The 17,638-nt window shown below is 47.6% G+C and overlaps 1 protein-coding gene across 1 annotated transcript; it reads right to left on the bottom strand.

The window, feature by feature from the left end:
* Positions 1-1,258: 1,258 nt before the first annotated feature.
* On the bottom strand, positions 1,259-10,339 carry CDK20 (cyclin dependent kinase 20). Its single transcript, XM_061426335.1, has 8 exons — positions 9,906-10,339; positions 9,434-9,547; positions 6,435-6,623; positions 6,079-6,200; positions 5,818-5,880; positions 4,568-4,691; positions 3,955-4,110; positions 1,259-2,233 (listed from the first exon to the last, which is right to left on the bottom strand). The coding sequence occupies exons 1-8, from the start codon at positions 9,978-9,980 to the stop codon at positions 2,036-2,038; spliced, it is 1,041 nt and encodes a 346-aa protein (XP_061282319.1). The 5' UTR covers positions 9,981-10,339; the 3' UTR covers positions 1,259-2,035.
* Between the last annotated feature and the right edge of the window lie 7,299 nt (positions 10,340-17,638).

Raw genomic sequence — 17,638 nt, 5'->3', positions numbered from 1 at the left:
ACATTAGTCTGCTTACCACAGAGGGTCAGCGTTTGGCTTGTAGTAAAAATCAGGCTTAAGTTTCAACGTGAGAATAGGTCAAGATGGAGGTGATGATCAGGCTGAGGATCAGAGTCATCATAATCATGAAGGGCTATGTCACCCTGAAGTTCAATTTTAGAGTTAAGGTCTAGGTCAAGTTCAAGGTCATGATGGGATTAGGGTGTCAGTGGTGTCAGCCAAGTGTGAGTCTATGGCAAGATGAGTGTCAGAACCAGAGTCATGATCAGGTATGGGGTGCAGACTAGTTTCAGTTTCAGCTTGAGTACAGTGGCTCAGACAGTAAAGTATCTGCCTGCAATGCAGGAGACCCAAGTTCGATCCCAGGGTCAACATGAGAAACAAAGATAAATACCAGTTAGACAGTCATGGTTAAGGTGAAAAGGAGAGCCAAGTTCAAAGACAAGGTTAAGTTCTAGGTCAAATGAGGTCAGAGTTTGGATGAGGGTCAGAGTCAATGCTAAGATCAAAGCCAAGCCAGTGGTGGGGTGGGGGGGGTGCGGGGGGATGGAGAAGGGGCTGCCAAAGAACTAAGGGAAGGTGAGAGTGAGGGTATGTACCAGGGTCAGGGTAATAGGGTCAGGTTAAATGTAAGGCTCAAGGTCAAGGCTAGGGTCTGTGTTGGGGGTGGGGGTAAGGTTTATAGAGTCTTTGTGAGCAGAACTGGCTGAGTGTCAGTGATCAGGGTTTGGGTCCAGACCCACATTCATATGGAGGTGAGAGATACCAGAAATTGAGCTAGACTGAAGCTTAGTCTTCAGATGTGGCTGGACAAACAGGCAGAGACTAGATGCTTAAAACACCTTTAAAGTCACATGAGACACTTAAACTTATCCCTGCAAACAACAACTGAGTTTACTGTATTTTACCCTCAAAGAGCCTAGAGGGCAGTGATGGTGGCAGTTAGTCACCTCTGTAACCTCAGCGCTTGCAGAAGTTTATACATATGAGGACAAAATGTATATTTTGAATAACATACTGCTAGTATTTTAAGTTTCTCTTAAAATACTAGTTTCTCTCACTTGTCTGTTTTTAATCTATCCATGAACAAACAGCACATTGTCTTATTTACTATACCCTATGTCTTGGTATCTGATACGGTAAATCCTTTTATTGCTTTTCTCCTTTTCTTCTTCTCCCTCCTCTTAACCTTTTCATTTCCACATATATATTTTAGAATTGGCTTACCAAGTTATTAAATAAGAAAGACAAGAGCAAGTTTGGATTGTTTTGGTATTTACTGAATTAACAAGTGAATTCCAGGAATGTCTCTTATTTGCAAGATATCTCTGAGTGAAGAGGTTCATTTGATCCCAGCCTACCCTTATCCTGAGGGTGATGCTGGTAAACCAGTTTAAGGTGTGGAGGGTCACTACCGGGTCCCCCACTTGAGCCATCCCTGGCCCTTGACTTCTGCCACCTTACCTCTAAATGGGAGCTCTGTTACATGAAGAACCTAGGAAGCCCCCAAGACTATAAAGTAGCCATGAGTGGGGCCACTTTCCAAGTGAGCAGAAACAAGGGCCAAGAGATGATGCCACCTCAGCCACTTCTCTCTATATGAACTACGGAAGAGGGGCTTACGTCACATAGAACTACTCAGGGTTTTTATAATAAATCTCAAAATTGAACTAGTGTTTAATGTCTGAGAAAAAAATCAAACCAAACTTTCCTTCTCACTTGGGTTTCCAACATGAGGACATCTTAAACTCAGTGCTCCCTTGGATGGTTCTACTGGGACAATCCCTGATGATGGCAGGCATGGTAGTGGAGCTCACTGCCCCCTCCTGATGGATCCCTCGGCAGCACACAAAATTGGAAGCTGACAGCACAGGTTGAGGGCGCCCTCTGCTGGGGCTGGATGGCCTCATCGTCTGGCCAGGACCAGGGCCACTGTGGTTGAAATCAGGCTGGAGCAAAAGAACGAGTGGCTTGGGTTGTCCTTGGGAGGGGCAGGAAGTTGGGGGGACAAGCCAACTGGGCCTGGCCCTGCATCTCAGCCCTCTGGGATGAAAGGCCGAATCAGCTCCGGGTTCAACAGTGACTCCTCGAGAGGCCGGTCCACGTGGAAGTCATGGACATGGGGGGGTCCTGGGTGGGCCTTTGGGGCAGGTCCCCCTGGGCGCTGGGGGATCGGCAGCTCCGAGGGGTGGACAGGCAGGGGAGCTGTGAAGAAGTAGTGGTGCAGGAGGGCCTGAGGGGAGCAAGCAAGAGACAGCAAAAGGAAACCGGTCACTGCAGCCTTCCAGGTTCAGCTCACTTCCCTCTGGGGGGCAGCAGGGGATGTGAATACCCGAGAATACCCTGGAAGAAATTTTCTCATTCATGCATTCTCCATTCAAGATGATCCCAACAGCTCTGAGTGTTCACTGTTTCAGCACTGCTCCAAAGACAGGAGATGTAGCAGTGAACTAACAAAGAGCTCTGCCTTCAAGTCTTCCATATAGTCAGGGGTTGGACACGACTGAGCGACTAAGCACAGCACAGCACAGGGGGCGATAACAAGGTAAAGTAAGATAAACAGCGCACCAGATGATTGGTGCTGTGGGAAAAAGAAAGTCAGAGCATGGACAAGGAAAACTAGGGCAGCTGCAGGCCTGAAGAACGGGAGGGTAGGCCCCGAGAGGTAGCACTTGAGCAGAGATCTGGAAGCTGAATGAGTGAGGCTCTGGGACAGAAGTGCACAGACCTTAGGACCTGGAGGAGGCCTGGGGTCCCAGGGAGTGAGCAAGGGGAAGGGAGCTGCAGGGTCACAAATGTGACGGCCCCACGTGTGTGATGCCTGTGGGTCACTAGGACCTGGGCTTCTCAGCTGAGGAGACAGCCCTGCAGGGGAAGATGTGACAGCCTGCCTGGACAAGGTCCCTCTCTCTGCCGGGTGGAGGAGAGATCGAATGGGAGGAGGAGAAGCAAACTCTGGGAAGCAATTGGGGACTTGCAGGGAGGCAGGAGGCACTTAGACTGGAGGCAGCAGCGGGGGGCTGAGAAGTGGTCGGCTGGCTTTGTGCACGCGTGCTAAGTCGCTTCAGGCATGTCCAACTCTTTGCCCACCAGGCTCCTCTGTCCTTAGGATTTCCCAGGCAAGAATAATGGAGTGAGGTACCATTCCCTTCTCCAGAGGATCTTCCTGACCCAGGGATCGAACCTGCATTTTTTTTTTTTTAATGTCTCCTGCACTGGCAGGTAGATTCTTTATCACTAACGCTACCTGGGAAGCCTCGGTTGGCTTCAGTACATCCTAAAGGCATTGCTGACATTGGAGCTCATAGGGGTGTATGTAAACACACACTGCTTGCTCCAAGGGCAGGGAAGTGAGGCTGCCATGAGGCCAGATGGACAGGTACATGTAACAGAGGCCTGACTCCATAAGCCATCAGCCCATGGTTCTCCCCTCCTCCCTCACCTACAGCCACAACCCCTTCTGGGTCCTCCTCTCCAGGCCTCTGCTCATCATTTCTCTTGGGATGACAGACCCGCCCCACTCCCCCCGCCCTTCTCCAGAAGACCTGCATGACCCCAGAGTCAGTCCCAACATCCCTCCCCTTGATGCCCACAGACTGGCTGCCCTGCCCCACCACAGGGTGGAGAGCCCAGAGGAACAAGTCACGTCTGTTCACGCGGGATCAGGACCCAAGACAATGCTGGGCATGTGCCAGATGCTAGTAAATTCTTCTTGAAGGAATGAAGGGATGAAGAAGCGAGATGCACTCTTCAGCGAGGTGGGCATGCCCTTTTAATATGGCCACTCCTAGCCACCTGCTGCCTCTCAAGGGTCTGCTCAAGAGAGGTACGCCTTCTCCATGCCCCCTGTCTCCAGGGGTGCTGTTCCCAGCCCATCACAGGTTCTGAGGACCTCAACCTGCTGGGTCACAGGGGCATGAACAAGGAGGGTCAGGGCAATGGGCGTCTTCCTACCTGGGAGGCAGAGATGCGCTGTTGTGGTGGGTAGAGGAGGAACCGCCCTAGCAGGTCCAAGGCCTGGGGAGAGGCATCGGGCAGCACCTCCTCCAGGGGCACAGGTGCCTGCTCCTTAAAGGAGATCTTGTTGTAGTCGGGCAGCTCAGTGATCTCCTGGAGGAGAAGGGGGCTCATCACGGCTGGCGCCCACCCTGTCAGCCCCCTCAGGAGTCAGTTCTTGCTTTCTGTCACCCACCTGCTGCCATTCACTCACAGAGCCCCCATCCACCTGCCCCTGCTCGCACCACATCACTCATGACATCATGCGCTCACAGCATGATGTGAGTGAACACATGCACATCTCAGGCGCCTGCTCCATGCCCAGCTTGGTAAGGGCTGCGTGTGTGCTGGGGATTAGCAGGAAGGGGTAGGGGCTGGGCTCTGGTCCTCCACCCTCCAGTAGATCAGGGATGGAGGAGATCCCATGCTGGGCCAGGACCAAGGTCTGGGAGGGTCTAGGAGGTGTGGGGGCCTTGAGGCAGAAGACAGAAGATGCAAGGCAGGGGAGTTATGAGCTGCTGGGGGAAGAGAGGACACCCCCTCCCCCCCCAAATGGTAGGCCCCTGCAAACCGGCCAGACTTGAGGACTGGGGGTGCCCAAGATTCGAAGCACACAACAAAGCTGTTCGATGTCATTCTCTCCTGGGAAAAGGGGGGACCCGTTCAGCAGCTCCCCCAGGATGCAGCCCACAGCCCTGCAGGTACAGAAGCCAAACATCTCAGAGATCACACACGAGGGACACAGGTTTCCCCACACCAGCACCCACACTTCCCTCTGTGGTCAAGACACCCACAAAGTAGCCTACAGATCCCCAGCTTCACACAGTCCAAAGCTTCAAGCCTAGAATACAGAGCATAGCCCATTCTCTAAATAGGTCTTAGGCCTCAACTTTGAAACACACATCAACCCAGTTTGGGGAACGTCTCAGAACCTCATACTCTGGGACACACAGCAACCCCCTCCCATTCTGGGACAGACCCCCAAAACAGCCCCCAGACCTCGAACTCTTGTGAAGTGAAAGTTGCTCAGTCGTGTCTGATTCTTTGCAACTCCAAGGATTGTAGCCTGCCAGGCTCCTCTGCCCATGGAATTCTTCAGGCAAGAATACTGGAGTGGGTAGCCTTTCCCTTCTCCAGGAGATCTTCCCAACCCAGGGATCAAGCCCAGGTCTCCCTCACTGCAGGAGGATTCTTTATCATCTAAGTCACCAGGGAAGCCCAAGAATACTGGAATGGGTAGCCTATCCCTTCTCCAGGGGATCTTCCTGACCCAGGAATCAAACCAGGGTCTCCTGCATTGCAGGCAGATTCTTTACCAACTGAGCTACCAGGTGAGTCCAGTCATGTCTGACTCTGAGATCCTATGGCCTGTAGCCCACAAAGCTCCTATGTTCTTGGAATTCTCCAGGCAAGAATACTAGAGTGAGATGCCATGCATCCAACTCCAAATAAAGGTCCAGGGCCTTCATATCCAGGGACCCAGGCCTCTGCATAACTCAGGGACATTACATCCTGGGATGTCATCCCCTGCATACCGGCTTAGACATCCCATGCCTCGGACCGCCTTCCCAACCTCAGCCCAGAAGCTTCCTACAGGGACAATCACTCCAATCCCACTTGACCCCTCCCAGCTCAAAACTCATGGGGAGGATCACTGATTCCAAACTCCTCAGAAATACTCTAACCAGAGGAGACACTCCCAAGGCAACCTAGAGCTCACAGCAGGGAAAACCCCCAAATGGCTTAGAGACCTCAATGTCCAGGAGGAGAGGTGACTCAGCTACCCACATCCCCCCTTTGTCTAGCCCATAGGAGTCTCACCAGAGGTCAACACCTTGATCGTACTGGCGGGCACCATACAGGAGCTCGGGGGCTCGGTACCACCTATGAGAGGAGGGCACGGGGTCACAGGTAGGTCACTGGTCTGTCAGGAAGCTGCCCTGGAAGGTCACCCTGACCCTCACACCAGCCCCAGTAGAACTTGTTTGGACAGAACATCTCTTCCAAAATCATCTCTTCCCCAGTAGGTAGGCTGGGGGCCTATCCTTTGCCATATCCTGCCCAGAAACTGGTCCTCCCTACCTGGTGGCCACCTGGTGTGTGTAGAGGCGGTTGCCATCTGGGGAAAAGACCCGGGCCAGGCCAAAGTCTGCTATCTTGAGCTGGCCTGAAGCACTGATAAGCAGGTTGGCTGGCTTCAGGTCCTGAGGGCACCAAAAGAAGCATCAGTTCCTCTAGCGGACCTCGGGACAGGAGGGCTTGGCAGGCTGGGCACCCGGGTGAGCTCAGGACCTGGTCTCTTCCAGGGCCACAACTCCAGTCACTTGTTCCCAGGCCCTGCCCGTTCTGTCCCCTCCCAAACCATGCCCTTTATCAAGGGCTGGCCTACTCCCAGCCCAGCCATCCACAGGCCCACCCCAGCCCATGGTGGTACTGACCCGATGCACGATGTTGTTGGCATGGCAGAAGGCGACACCCTTGAGCAGCATCTGTAAGTAGCTCTTGACCTGCGCCTGGGCCAGTGGCCTCTGGGTGTGGCGCACCACCTCAGCCAGATCTGACAGCATGAACTCGAAGGCCAGCACAAAGCCTGCGCCGTGTGGGAACACGGCCTTCAGCTGTACAACCTGCAATGGTACCCCGTCAGCCTCCAGACTCTCATGGCTCACGTTCTCTCGGATCCCCAGCCCCTGCGCCAACAGAGGACCAGGCAGGCAGAGAAGTTGAAAAGAGACCTGAGCTCAGGATCAGGGAGCTGGGTGCTCTCTCGCTCCCTTCTCCCAGAAGAAGGCAAGTCCCTACTGGAATCCTGTAGTAAACACCCGCCTGCCAATGCAAGAGACCTAAGAGATGTGGGTTTGATCCCTGGGTTGGGAAGATCCCCCGGAGGAGGACATGGCGGCCCACTCCAGTATTCTTGCCTGGAGAATTCCCTGGACAAGAAGCCTGGCGGGTCACAGTCCATGAGGTCGCAGAGTCAGACACTACTGAAGTGATTTAGTTCTAGCAAACCCTCAGGGGAAAGGAGGTCTAAGAAAGGCCACGTAGGGCAGTGTCTGATCCCCCACCCAGCCCATGAACTGGAAAGTCATCTGGAAACACATCCACACAGGTGATCGCAGCTCCCAGCACTGGGCGCAGGAGACATGCCATATAAACCGAGGGCCCACAAGGGCTGGCTGCACAGCAATGAGCAGGAGGGAGGGCCAGTGGGTTCTCAAGGAGGGGACAAATGACAGAAACTAACAAACCTATAGGGTATTCTGATGAAAACAGAAGAGAACAGATGGGGCGAGGTCTGTTATATAGGGATCTGGGAAGGAGCTGGGGGCAGGGGGACAGCAAACACAAGGCCCGAAGGCAAGAACAGGAAGGAGGCTGCTCTGTTCTATACTCCTGGAGTCTCGATAGTGCTGTTTTCGGAGAGACATGGAAGAAATTTTGCTGAATGAATGAAGAGGCTGGCATGAGACAGAGCAGATAGAGATAGTTCTTTCAGAATGAAGAGAAGACACTGGAGCTTTTCAAGCTGGGGAGTGGATTCATCTACAGTTTTTGACTGTGGAGTGGGAGTAGTGGCAGGGAAGGTGGAGGAGGGAAGGGGGAGCTGTTGCAGTAGTTCTGATGAGAGGTGAGGATGGCCTGGGCCAGGGGAATACCTGCAGTGTTTTAAAGATAGACCCTTCAGGCCTGCTACACAGGACATGGGACTGTATCACCAGCTTCCCATGGGCCCTCCAACCAGCTCACACAAGCTGTTTGTAAGCCCTTTTACTGTCTTCAAAAAACAAGAATGGCCATAGTGCTGTTTTTCTGATTTTGATGGTAGCATACAGTCATTTTACAAATTGTGACAAACATAGATTCAGATAATACACAAAATTATAACAAAAAACCCCAGCAAAAGTAAAATCCTACCACCTATAGTCAACAGTAGGAGTCTATCCCACCAGACTTTACAAGAGACGTGGTACACACAGACACATATTCATACGTGTGTGTGTGTGTGTGTGTGTGTGTTGTATGTGTTAGTCGCTCAGTCATGTCTGACTCTTTGTGAACCCATGGACTGTAGCCCACCAGGCTTCTCTGTCCATGGGATTCTCCAGGCAAGAATACTGGAGTGGGTTGCCATGCCCTTCTCCAGCAGATCTTCCGGACCCAGGGATCAAACCCAGGTCTCAGGTATCTCAGGCAGATTCTTTACCATCTTAGCCACCTGGGAAGCCTATATATATATACATACACTTAATATTCTTATACAAAACCAGGATGACACATGCAGTTCTAAAACATGCTTTTGTCACCAAAATATCATGGACATCTCTAGAGAATAAGAAGCAAGTCAGACAGCAAAAGAGACACTGATGTATAGAACAGTCTTACGGACTCTATGGGAGAGGGAGAGGGTGGGAAGATTTGGGACAATGGCATTGAAACATGTAAAATATCATGTATGAAACGAGATGCCAGTCCAGGTTCGATGCACAATACTGGATGCTTGGGGCTAGTGCACTGGGACGACTCAGAGGGATGGTATGGGGAGGGAGGAGGGAGGAGGGTTCAGGATGGGGAACACATGTATACCTGTGGCGGATTCATTTTGATATTTGGCAAAACTAATACAATTATGTAAAGTTTAAAAATAAAATAAAATTAAAAAAAAAAAAAAGAAGCAAGTCAGAGTATTGCCTACTCTTGGGTGGGTGGGCCTAGCCTTGTCACTCCCCAGGAAGTTAGGTACATTCTCCACTCAGGAAGGACATGGACAAGAGAGAAAACCACGCAATGAGCCTGGGTGTGGGAGGTGTCTCTCCCCATGCGCCCACAGCCCCTTTCATGCCTGTCACATACAAATCACGCCAAGTGGACCCTGTAGCCTTTGTCTGTCTCCCCTACCACACTTCAGTTCTCAAAAGCAGGTTAGGGGCTATGTCTCCAGTGCCCAGCAGAGGGCAGAGCCTATGGGAGACCCTAATGCTAAAATGTTGATTCTGCAATCAGGCCAAAGCCTCCACAGACAAGCTTGAGCCAGCTGAGTGCCCATGAGCAGGCCCTGGCCTGAGATAAGGAGAGCCTGAAACCCGCCTTGCAGTATGGAGGAGAAAACTCAGGACAGTGTACATAAAGCAGTTAACCCAGCCTGCAGAACGTAACAGGAGCTCAACAGGTGGCAATAATCACTATCATTAGAAATCATTATATGATTTGAGAAAAAGGATAAGTCAGTCAATGAATGAACAAGTAGGCAAGAAATAAATGCGTGAACAAGAGGGAATGAGTGAGGAATGAAATAACTGGGTGAATGAATGTGGACAAGAAAGGCAGTGAGTTGAGGGGTGAGGATGCAAATAAGGAAACACAGTGACCGCAGGCCCTCAGAGTGGGAGTGAGCAAGGAGGGTGGGACAGCCCCTCAGAACACCAGCCCCACTCACATACTGACTGTCTTCGATCTCCTGCAGGGCCTTGATCTCCCGTAGGACCTGGTTGGGGATGCCATCCTCCAGCCGCCGCAGGGCCACCTTCTTGAGGGCAACGATCTCTCCAGTCTGTTTGGGACAGAACGCAGACACTACCAGCCCGTCCCAGCTGGGAAAAGGGGTGCGACGCCGAGGGCTGAGGTCCTCGTGGGGGTGGAACGCGCCCCCCAACCCGTGCTGGAGGGAAATCAGGGCCAACCGGCGCAGAGCTGGGCAAACAACTCAGATATCCACGCCAGGCTCCTAGGGGAATTCGCTGAAAGCGCCGTTGGTAGCTGGCCGCAACTTGGAAGCCCTCCCCTCCGCGGGCAAAAGAGGCGGGCGCACGCCAGGATGAACTACCGGGAGGCAGAAGCTATGGCCCAAGCATGGGTCAGGAAGACGGGGAGATCTCAAAGAAACCGAAGAGGAAGGGCTGGATGCTCACCTCCACGTGCTTGGCTTTGAAGACGATGCCGTGCGCACCCTCCCCTATGCGCCCCAAGATGCAGTACTGCTCCATGGCCCTCTGCCCGGCACCCTGACCCTCCGCAGTTACAGCCCCTCGCTGGCACCGGACCCTTCCGCGTTAGCCCGCCCCGGCTTCCGCCCCAGACGCGGCTGCCTAGCAACGACGCAGAAACGAGCGCCCGGGCCTGGAGGCCGAAGGCAACTAGAGGTGACGTCCGGGCCTCTCAGTGCCTTTCCCTAGGACCTCGCCATCACGCCTCAGTGCGCTTCACTCAGCAGAAGTCATCCGTGCGGGCGGGAGCGATGGCCGCCGATCCCTCTCGCCTCTGCCGAGCACCACGTGACCAGTGATGCCGGGTTACGCAACGGGCGGGGCCACTTAGCCCGAGGGCAAAGCCGAGAGGCGGTGGGAAGGCGCTAAATTGGCGGGAGGGTGGAGCCGCTCTTCAGGGAGGAGGCGAGCACGGGGCAGGGAGGGGCGGGGCCGTCCACCCAGGGGCGTGACTGCGGCGCCGAGGGCGTGGCCGAAAAGTGACAAGGAGGGGCGGGCTCCTCCCCAAGAAGGCCAGGGTCCCTCCGCCCCCTTACCTAGAGGTGCCAGCTTCCACCTAGGAAAACATACAGGTACCATTCCGCCTTTAAGCCCCAGACTTAATGATGATGGAAGCGAGACGGGTTCCGGTCTGCGTTGTGGAGGGAGCGTGAAATGGCAGTATTTAAAGACAACTTTTAAAAAGTGCAAACTCTGACACAGAAAGACAATGTCTGAGGACTTCTAATGAGGAAATACTGGAGGAATTTGCAGACTGGGGGATTTTAAAGAAGTGCATGCCGTCAAAGGATGTTGATACAAGCAAGTAGCTTTTTAAAACTTCTGAAAAAGTGTTTAATCTCATACACGATGAGATAAACCGTAAAATAATCTAATCACAACTAAAATAATAATAAAATAATCATATCACAGTTGTATATCCTCTTTGACCCACTTCTAGAACCTCCTCCAACAGATACATTACACTCATGTGAAATGACACGTGTAAGTTCAGGCATTGAAGCACAGATGAATTGCAAAAACTTAGAAACGGCATTGATATCCATCGATAGGAGACTGTCTAAATTGTGATACACGCATCAATTCAATTCATTTCAGTTCGGTTCAGTCGCTCAGTCGTGTCCGACTCTTTGCGACCCCATGAATCGCAGCACGCCAGGCCTCCCTGTCCATCACCAACTCCCGGAGTTCACTGACATATAAATAATGCTTGTTCATGCATTACAACTGTCTATTCCAGATGGACTGCAGACCTAAATGGGTTCAGTTCAGTTCAGTTCGGTCGCTCAGTCGTGTCCGACTCTTTGCGACCCCATGAATCACAGCACACCAGGCCTCCCTGTCCATCACCAACTCCCGGAGTTCACTCAAACTCATGTCCATGAGTCGGTGATGCCATCCAGCCATCTCATCCTTTGTCATCCCCTTCTCCTCCTGCCCCCAATCCCTCCCAGCATCAGAGTCTTTTCCAATGAGTCAACTCTTCGAATGAGGTGGCCAAAGTATTGCAGTTTCAGCTTCAGCATCATTCCCTCCAAAGAACACCCAGGACTGATCTCCTTTAGAGTGGACTGGTTGGATCTCCTTGCAGTCCAAGGGACTCTCAAGAGACTTCTCCAACACCACAGTTCAAAAGCATCAATTCCTCGGTGCTCAGCTTTCTTCATTGTCCAACTCTCACATCCATACATAACCACAGGAAAAACCATAGCCTTGACTAGACGAACCTTTGTTGGCAAAGTAATGTCTCTGCTTTTGAATATGCTATCTAGGTTGGTCATAACCTTCCTTCCAAGGAGTAAGCGTCTTTTAATTTCATGGCTGCAGTCACCATCTGCAGTGATTTTGGAGCACCCAAAAGTAAAGTCTGACACTGTTTCCACTGTTTCCCCATCTATTTGCCATGAAGTGATGGGACCAGATGCCATGATCTTAGTTTTCTGAATGTTGAGCTTTAAGCCAACTTTTTCACTCTCCTCTTTCACTTTCATGAAGAGGCTTTTTAGTTAGGATTTTCTAAATGAGGTTACAGAAAATGTTAAAAGACAAATAAAAATGAAAAGTTGAACTTTGTCAATAGTAAGAACATCGGTTTATCATAAGAAACTACATTTAGAGAGTGAAGAACAAAACCACAAAAAGGAGAAAATATTGTAACACTTGTATCTGACGAAGAACTCATATGCAGAATTTATTAAGAACTCTTGCAAAATCATAAGAAGCAAGCTTTCAGAAAAGTGGGCAAAATATAGGATAGACAGTTCACAAAAGGAGATACACAAATGGCCCATAAACATTTGAAAAGTTCTCTGCTAATTCCACTAGTCATCAGGAAATTTTAAGTCAAAACCATAATATAATAATCACCAGAATATCATTCCACTCCTAGGAATTTGACTTGGCAGAAATGTGTATACATGCCTTTTTTTTTTTTTTTTTTTTTTGAGGAGAGCATGGCAACTCATTCTAGTATTCTTGCCTGGAGAATCTCATGGACAGAGGAGCCTGGCAGGCTATAGTCCATAGCGTGGCACAGAGTCGGACATGAATGAAGTGACTTAGCACTCACTCGCACATTTTTTTTAACACCAGAAACACAGAAGAATGTTGATAACAGCACTCTTTTTAATAGCTCAAACCTGGAAACAACCCCAAAGTCTATAGTAGAATAAATAAATTGCAGGATTTTTCACCTAATGGAGTGCTACATAGTAATGAGAATAAACAAAACATTATTATTTGCAACAACATGGATGAATCCCAAGCACAATGTTCAAAGAAACGAGACACAAAATAATGTGAAACGGTGCAGCTGCTATGAAGAACAGTATGGGAGTTCCTCAAAAATTAAAAATAGAATTACTATGTGATCCAGCAATTCTACTTCTGAGTATATATCAAAAGAATTAACAGCAAGACTTTGAAGAAATGTTCGCACTTCCATATTCATAGTAGCACTGTTCACAGTAGGCAAGAGGAATAAACAACCCAAGTGTCCATGGAGAGATAAATGGATAAACAAAATACAATATATACCTACAATGGAATATTACTCTTTTTTTTCCTCAATGGCGTGGTATGAGGGATCTTAGTTCCCTGACCAAGGATGGAACCTGTGCCCCTATCTTTGGAAAAACAGAGTCCTAACCACTGGACCACCAAGGAAGTCCTGGAATACTATTCCTTCCTAAAAAGGAAGAAAATTCTGCCACATGATACAATGTGAGTGAACCTTGAGGACATTATGCTAAGTGAAATAAGCTGGTCACAAAAACAAAAATACTGTATGATTCCACTTATATGAAGTATGGAGAGAAATCAAATTCATATCAACAGACAGTAGACTGATGGTTGCTGGGGCATGGGTGAAGGAAGAAATGGGGTGCTGTTGTTTGATGGGTATAGAGTTTGTTTTCCCATATGAAAACTTCTGGATATTGGTTTCACAGTACTGTAAATATGCTTAACACTACTGAACTGTACACTTAGAAATTGTTCAGATGGTAAATTGTTTAAATGGTAAATTGTATATGTTATTTTCCACAATTAAGCCTTTTTAAATTAAAAAAAAAAATTTTAAATAAACATAATCTGAAAGGCTGGTAAGACATTAAGAGTAGATCTAAAATTTAGGAGAGGTGGAAGAAGGCAGGGCTGAAAAAAATATTTGAATAGATAATGATTGAAAGCTTCATGAATTGGGGGAAGGTATAACCTACGGTTTGAAGAAGTTGAGTCAATCCCAAAAGAACAGGCCCCAAACTATCATAATGCCCTAAAACATCATAAATCAAATTACTGAAAACTAAAAGAAAAAACAAAAAAACCAACTCTTGAATGTGCCCAGCAGTCCTAGAAAAATGATACATTGCCTACTGGGGCAGAATGTCTCTAATTCTTGTGATTTCTCATTAGAACCCATAGAGGCCAGAAGGAAACAGCACATTTTTCAAGTGCTAAGAGAAAGGAACTGTTAACAGAATTATATATCCAGTAAGAATATACTTTAGGAATGAAAATGAAATGAAGCCATTCTCAGATGAAGGAAAATTGAGTGAATTTGTTCTTAGTGAACTTAATTTAAAAAATTGCTAAAGGAAGTTCTTGAAAGGAGAAGGAGAATGATAACAGAAGGAAACATGGAATGTCAGGAGCAAAAAAGAGGAATAGAAAGGGTTAATATTTGGACTTGACTTGTTGGTGAAGTGGATAAGAGTCCGCTGGCCAATGGAGGGGATTTAGGTTTGATCCCTAGCCAGGAAGATTCAACATGAAGAGGAGCAATTAAGCCTATGAGCCACCGCTTCTGCAGCTACTGAGCCCAAGCACGTACTCTTGCCTGGAGGGTCCCATGGATGGAGGAGCCTGGTGGGCAAAAGTATAAAATAAATATCCATGAATTACTATTAATAAATAAATGATAAATAAATAAAGGGTAATAGGAAGTATCCTATTCAGAAGAATTCCAGATATTTTATGCAAGTACTCTGCTCTCAGGAGACGCAGCATAACCCCCCCCACTTTTTTTTTTTTGTAATTTAAGTTTCAATTTATTAAATTATCTAAAAGATAAAACTATGAAAGTTCATTTTCTTAACCTTGTATACATCAGTAATGATTGTGATTAATTTCTCTCAAATACCTTGGGCTTCCCTGGTGACTCAGATGGTTAAGACTCTGCCTGCAATACAGGAGGCCTGGGTTTGATCCCTGGGTTGGGAAGATCCCCTGGAAAAAGGAATAGCAACCCACTCAGGTATTCTTACCTGGAGAATCCCATGGGCAGAGGAGCCTGGCAGGCTATAGTCCATGGGATAGCAAAGAGTTGGACTATGAAAGTTCATTTTCTTAAACGTGTAAACATCAGTAATGATTCCAGTTAATTTCTCTCAAGTAACTTATATGGCAACAACACATAAAAAGACCTTAAACAACATATAAAATATAAACAATTGCAATAATTATAAAATTTTATCATGAAATTTAAATTTATTCATGTTTAAATTCTATTCTAAAAATATCAATACCATAGAGTTACTCTATTCCTTATTTCTGCACAATTTGGTATACCTTCCTTCAGTTCAGTTCAATTCAGTTCAGTTGCTCAGTCGTGTCCGACTCTTTTCGACCTCATGGACTGTAGCACACCAGGCTTCCCTGTCCATCACCAACTCCCAGAACTTTTTCAAACTAGTTTCCATCGAGTCGATGATGCCATCCAACCATCTCATCCTCTGTCATCCCCTTCTCCTCCTGCCTTCAATCATTCCCAGCATCAGGGTCTTTTCCAATGAGTCAGTTATTGGAATCAGGTGGCCAGAGTATTAGAGCTTCAACTTCAACATCAGTCCTTCCAGTGAATATTCAGGACTGATTTCCTTTAGGATTGACTGGTTGGATCTACTTGCAGTCCAAGGGACTCTCAAGAGTCTTCTCCAATACCGCAGTTCAAAAGTATCAATTCTTCAGCACTCAGCTTTCTTTATGGTTCAACTCTCACATCCATATGTGACTACTGGAAAAACCATAGCTTTGACTAGACGAACCTTTGTTGGCAAAGTAATGTCTCTGCTTTTTAATATGCTGTTTGCTAAGTCACTTCAATTGTGTCCGACTCTGTGCGACCCCATAGACGGCAGCCTACCAGGCTCCTCCCTCCATCCATGGGGTTTTCCAGGCAAGAGTACTGGAGTGGGTTTCCATTGCCTTCTCCAATATGCTATCTAGGTTGGTCATAACTTTCCTTCCAAGGAGTAAGTGTCTTTTAATTTCATGGCTGCAATCACCATCTGTAGTGATTTTGGAGCCCAAGAAAAGAAAGTCTCTCACTGTTTCCATTGTTTCCCTCTCTGTTTGCCATGAAGTGATGGGACCAGATGCCATATCTTAGTTTTCTGAATGCTGAATTTTAAGCCAGACTTTCCACTCTCTTTCACTTTGTTCAAGAGGCTCTTTAATTCTTCTCTGCTTTCTCCCATAAGGGTGCTGTTATCTGCATATCTGAGGTTATTGGTGTTTCTCCAGGCAATCTTGACCCCAGCTTGTGCTTTATCCAGCCCAGCATTTCTCATGATTTACTCTGCATAGAAGTTAAATAAGCAGGGTGACAATATACAGCGTTGACGTACTCCTTGCCCAATTTGGAACCAGTCTGTTGTTCCATGTCTAGTACTAGTTGTTTCTTGACCTGCATACAGATTTCTCAGGAGGCAGGTAGGGTGGTCTGGTATTCCTATCTCTTTAAGAATTTTCCACAGTTTGTTGTCAGCCACACTATCACAATATTAGTGATAACAAAATAACCCTAATATTAGGGTTATTTTAATGCTTCTTTTGATGTTTTTCTGTGGCTTCAGAAAATTTCACATTAATTCTTTCCAGGAATTTTGTTGAAATTTACAGATGCCTCTTCCCCTCAGAACAGCAGATTTTGCAGGATCTAGGCTATCAATCAATTCCTAAGTATCTTTTTTGACCCTACAATTAAAGGGAATTAAACTTTAGTGATATATGGTGTGGCTGAGTCCCTGTAATACATGTGGACTTTTCTCTCCCTTCCTCTCTCCCTCTCCCTGTTACATATTTTCATTTCTGTAAGTTGTTGTCTTTCCAGTGCGTGAATAGCTCCCCACTTTTTAACTGCTGACTGTATGTCGTGTCATACTGTCAAAGAGGACAATATGAAAAGTTAATAAAAGACTATATTGTTGTTGTTCAGTGGCCCAGTCATGTTCAATTCTTTGTGACCCCATGGACTGCAGCATGCCAGGCCTCCCTGTCCCTCACTAGCTCCTGAAGTTTGCCCAAGTTCATGTTCATTGCATTGGTGATGCCATTCACCCATCTCATCTGAAATGAAAATCAAGTGAAATCAAATGAAAAATACTATACAGGGAAGAAATCTGACAAGACTCCACCTCAGTCAAGAGATAAGGTCATTACTAGTGATAAGCCGTGCTGATAGTACTAGTATGTGGAGAGAATGGCACTTTACCTCTGTTGTCTTCCTTCCCAAATCCCATAATCTCTATCAGATCATGAGGAAACATGACGCAAATCCCGAACGTGGGCCATTCTACAAAAAGGTGAACAACACTCCTCAAAACTGGCAAGGTCATCAAGAACAAGGAAGGTCTGAGAAACTGCCATAGCCAAGTGAAAGTCATTCAGTTGTGTCCGATTCTTTGTGACCCCATGAACTATACAGTCCATGGAATTCTCCAGGGCAGAATACTGGAGTGGGTAGGCTTTCCCTTCTCCAGGGGATCTCCCAACCCAGGGATCGAACCCAGGTCTCCTGCATTGCAGGCTGATTCTTTACCAGCTGAGCCACAAGGGAAGCCCATAACCAAGAGGAGCCTAGAGAGACATGACAATGAAATAGAACTTGATATCTTAGAATACTAGGACAGAAAAAAACATATTCGGTAAAAACTAAGGAAATCTGAATAAAGTATGGACTTCGGTCAATAATAATGTGTCAACATTCATTTATTAATTATTGTAGATGTGCCATACTAAATACAAAATGTTAATAGAAGAAACTGGGTTTTGAAGTATGTGCAAGCTGCATTATTGCGATTTTTCTGTAAATCTAAAACTGTTCTAAAATTTTTAAATTTCCTCTAAAAAAATCATTAAAACAGTAATCACGGGGA

This window comes from Bos javanicus, chromosome 8, assembly GCF_032452875.1.
Source record: "Bos javanicus breed banteng chromosome 8, ARS-OSU_banteng_1.0, whole genome shotgun sequence".
Taxonomy (NCBI): domain Eukaryota; kingdom Metazoa; phylum Chordata; class Mammalia; order Artiodactyla; family Bovidae; genus Bos; species Bos javanicus.
The sequence above is the reverse complement of the archived record's forward strand: the minus strand, read 5'-3'. Positions and strand labels throughout refer to the sequence as shown.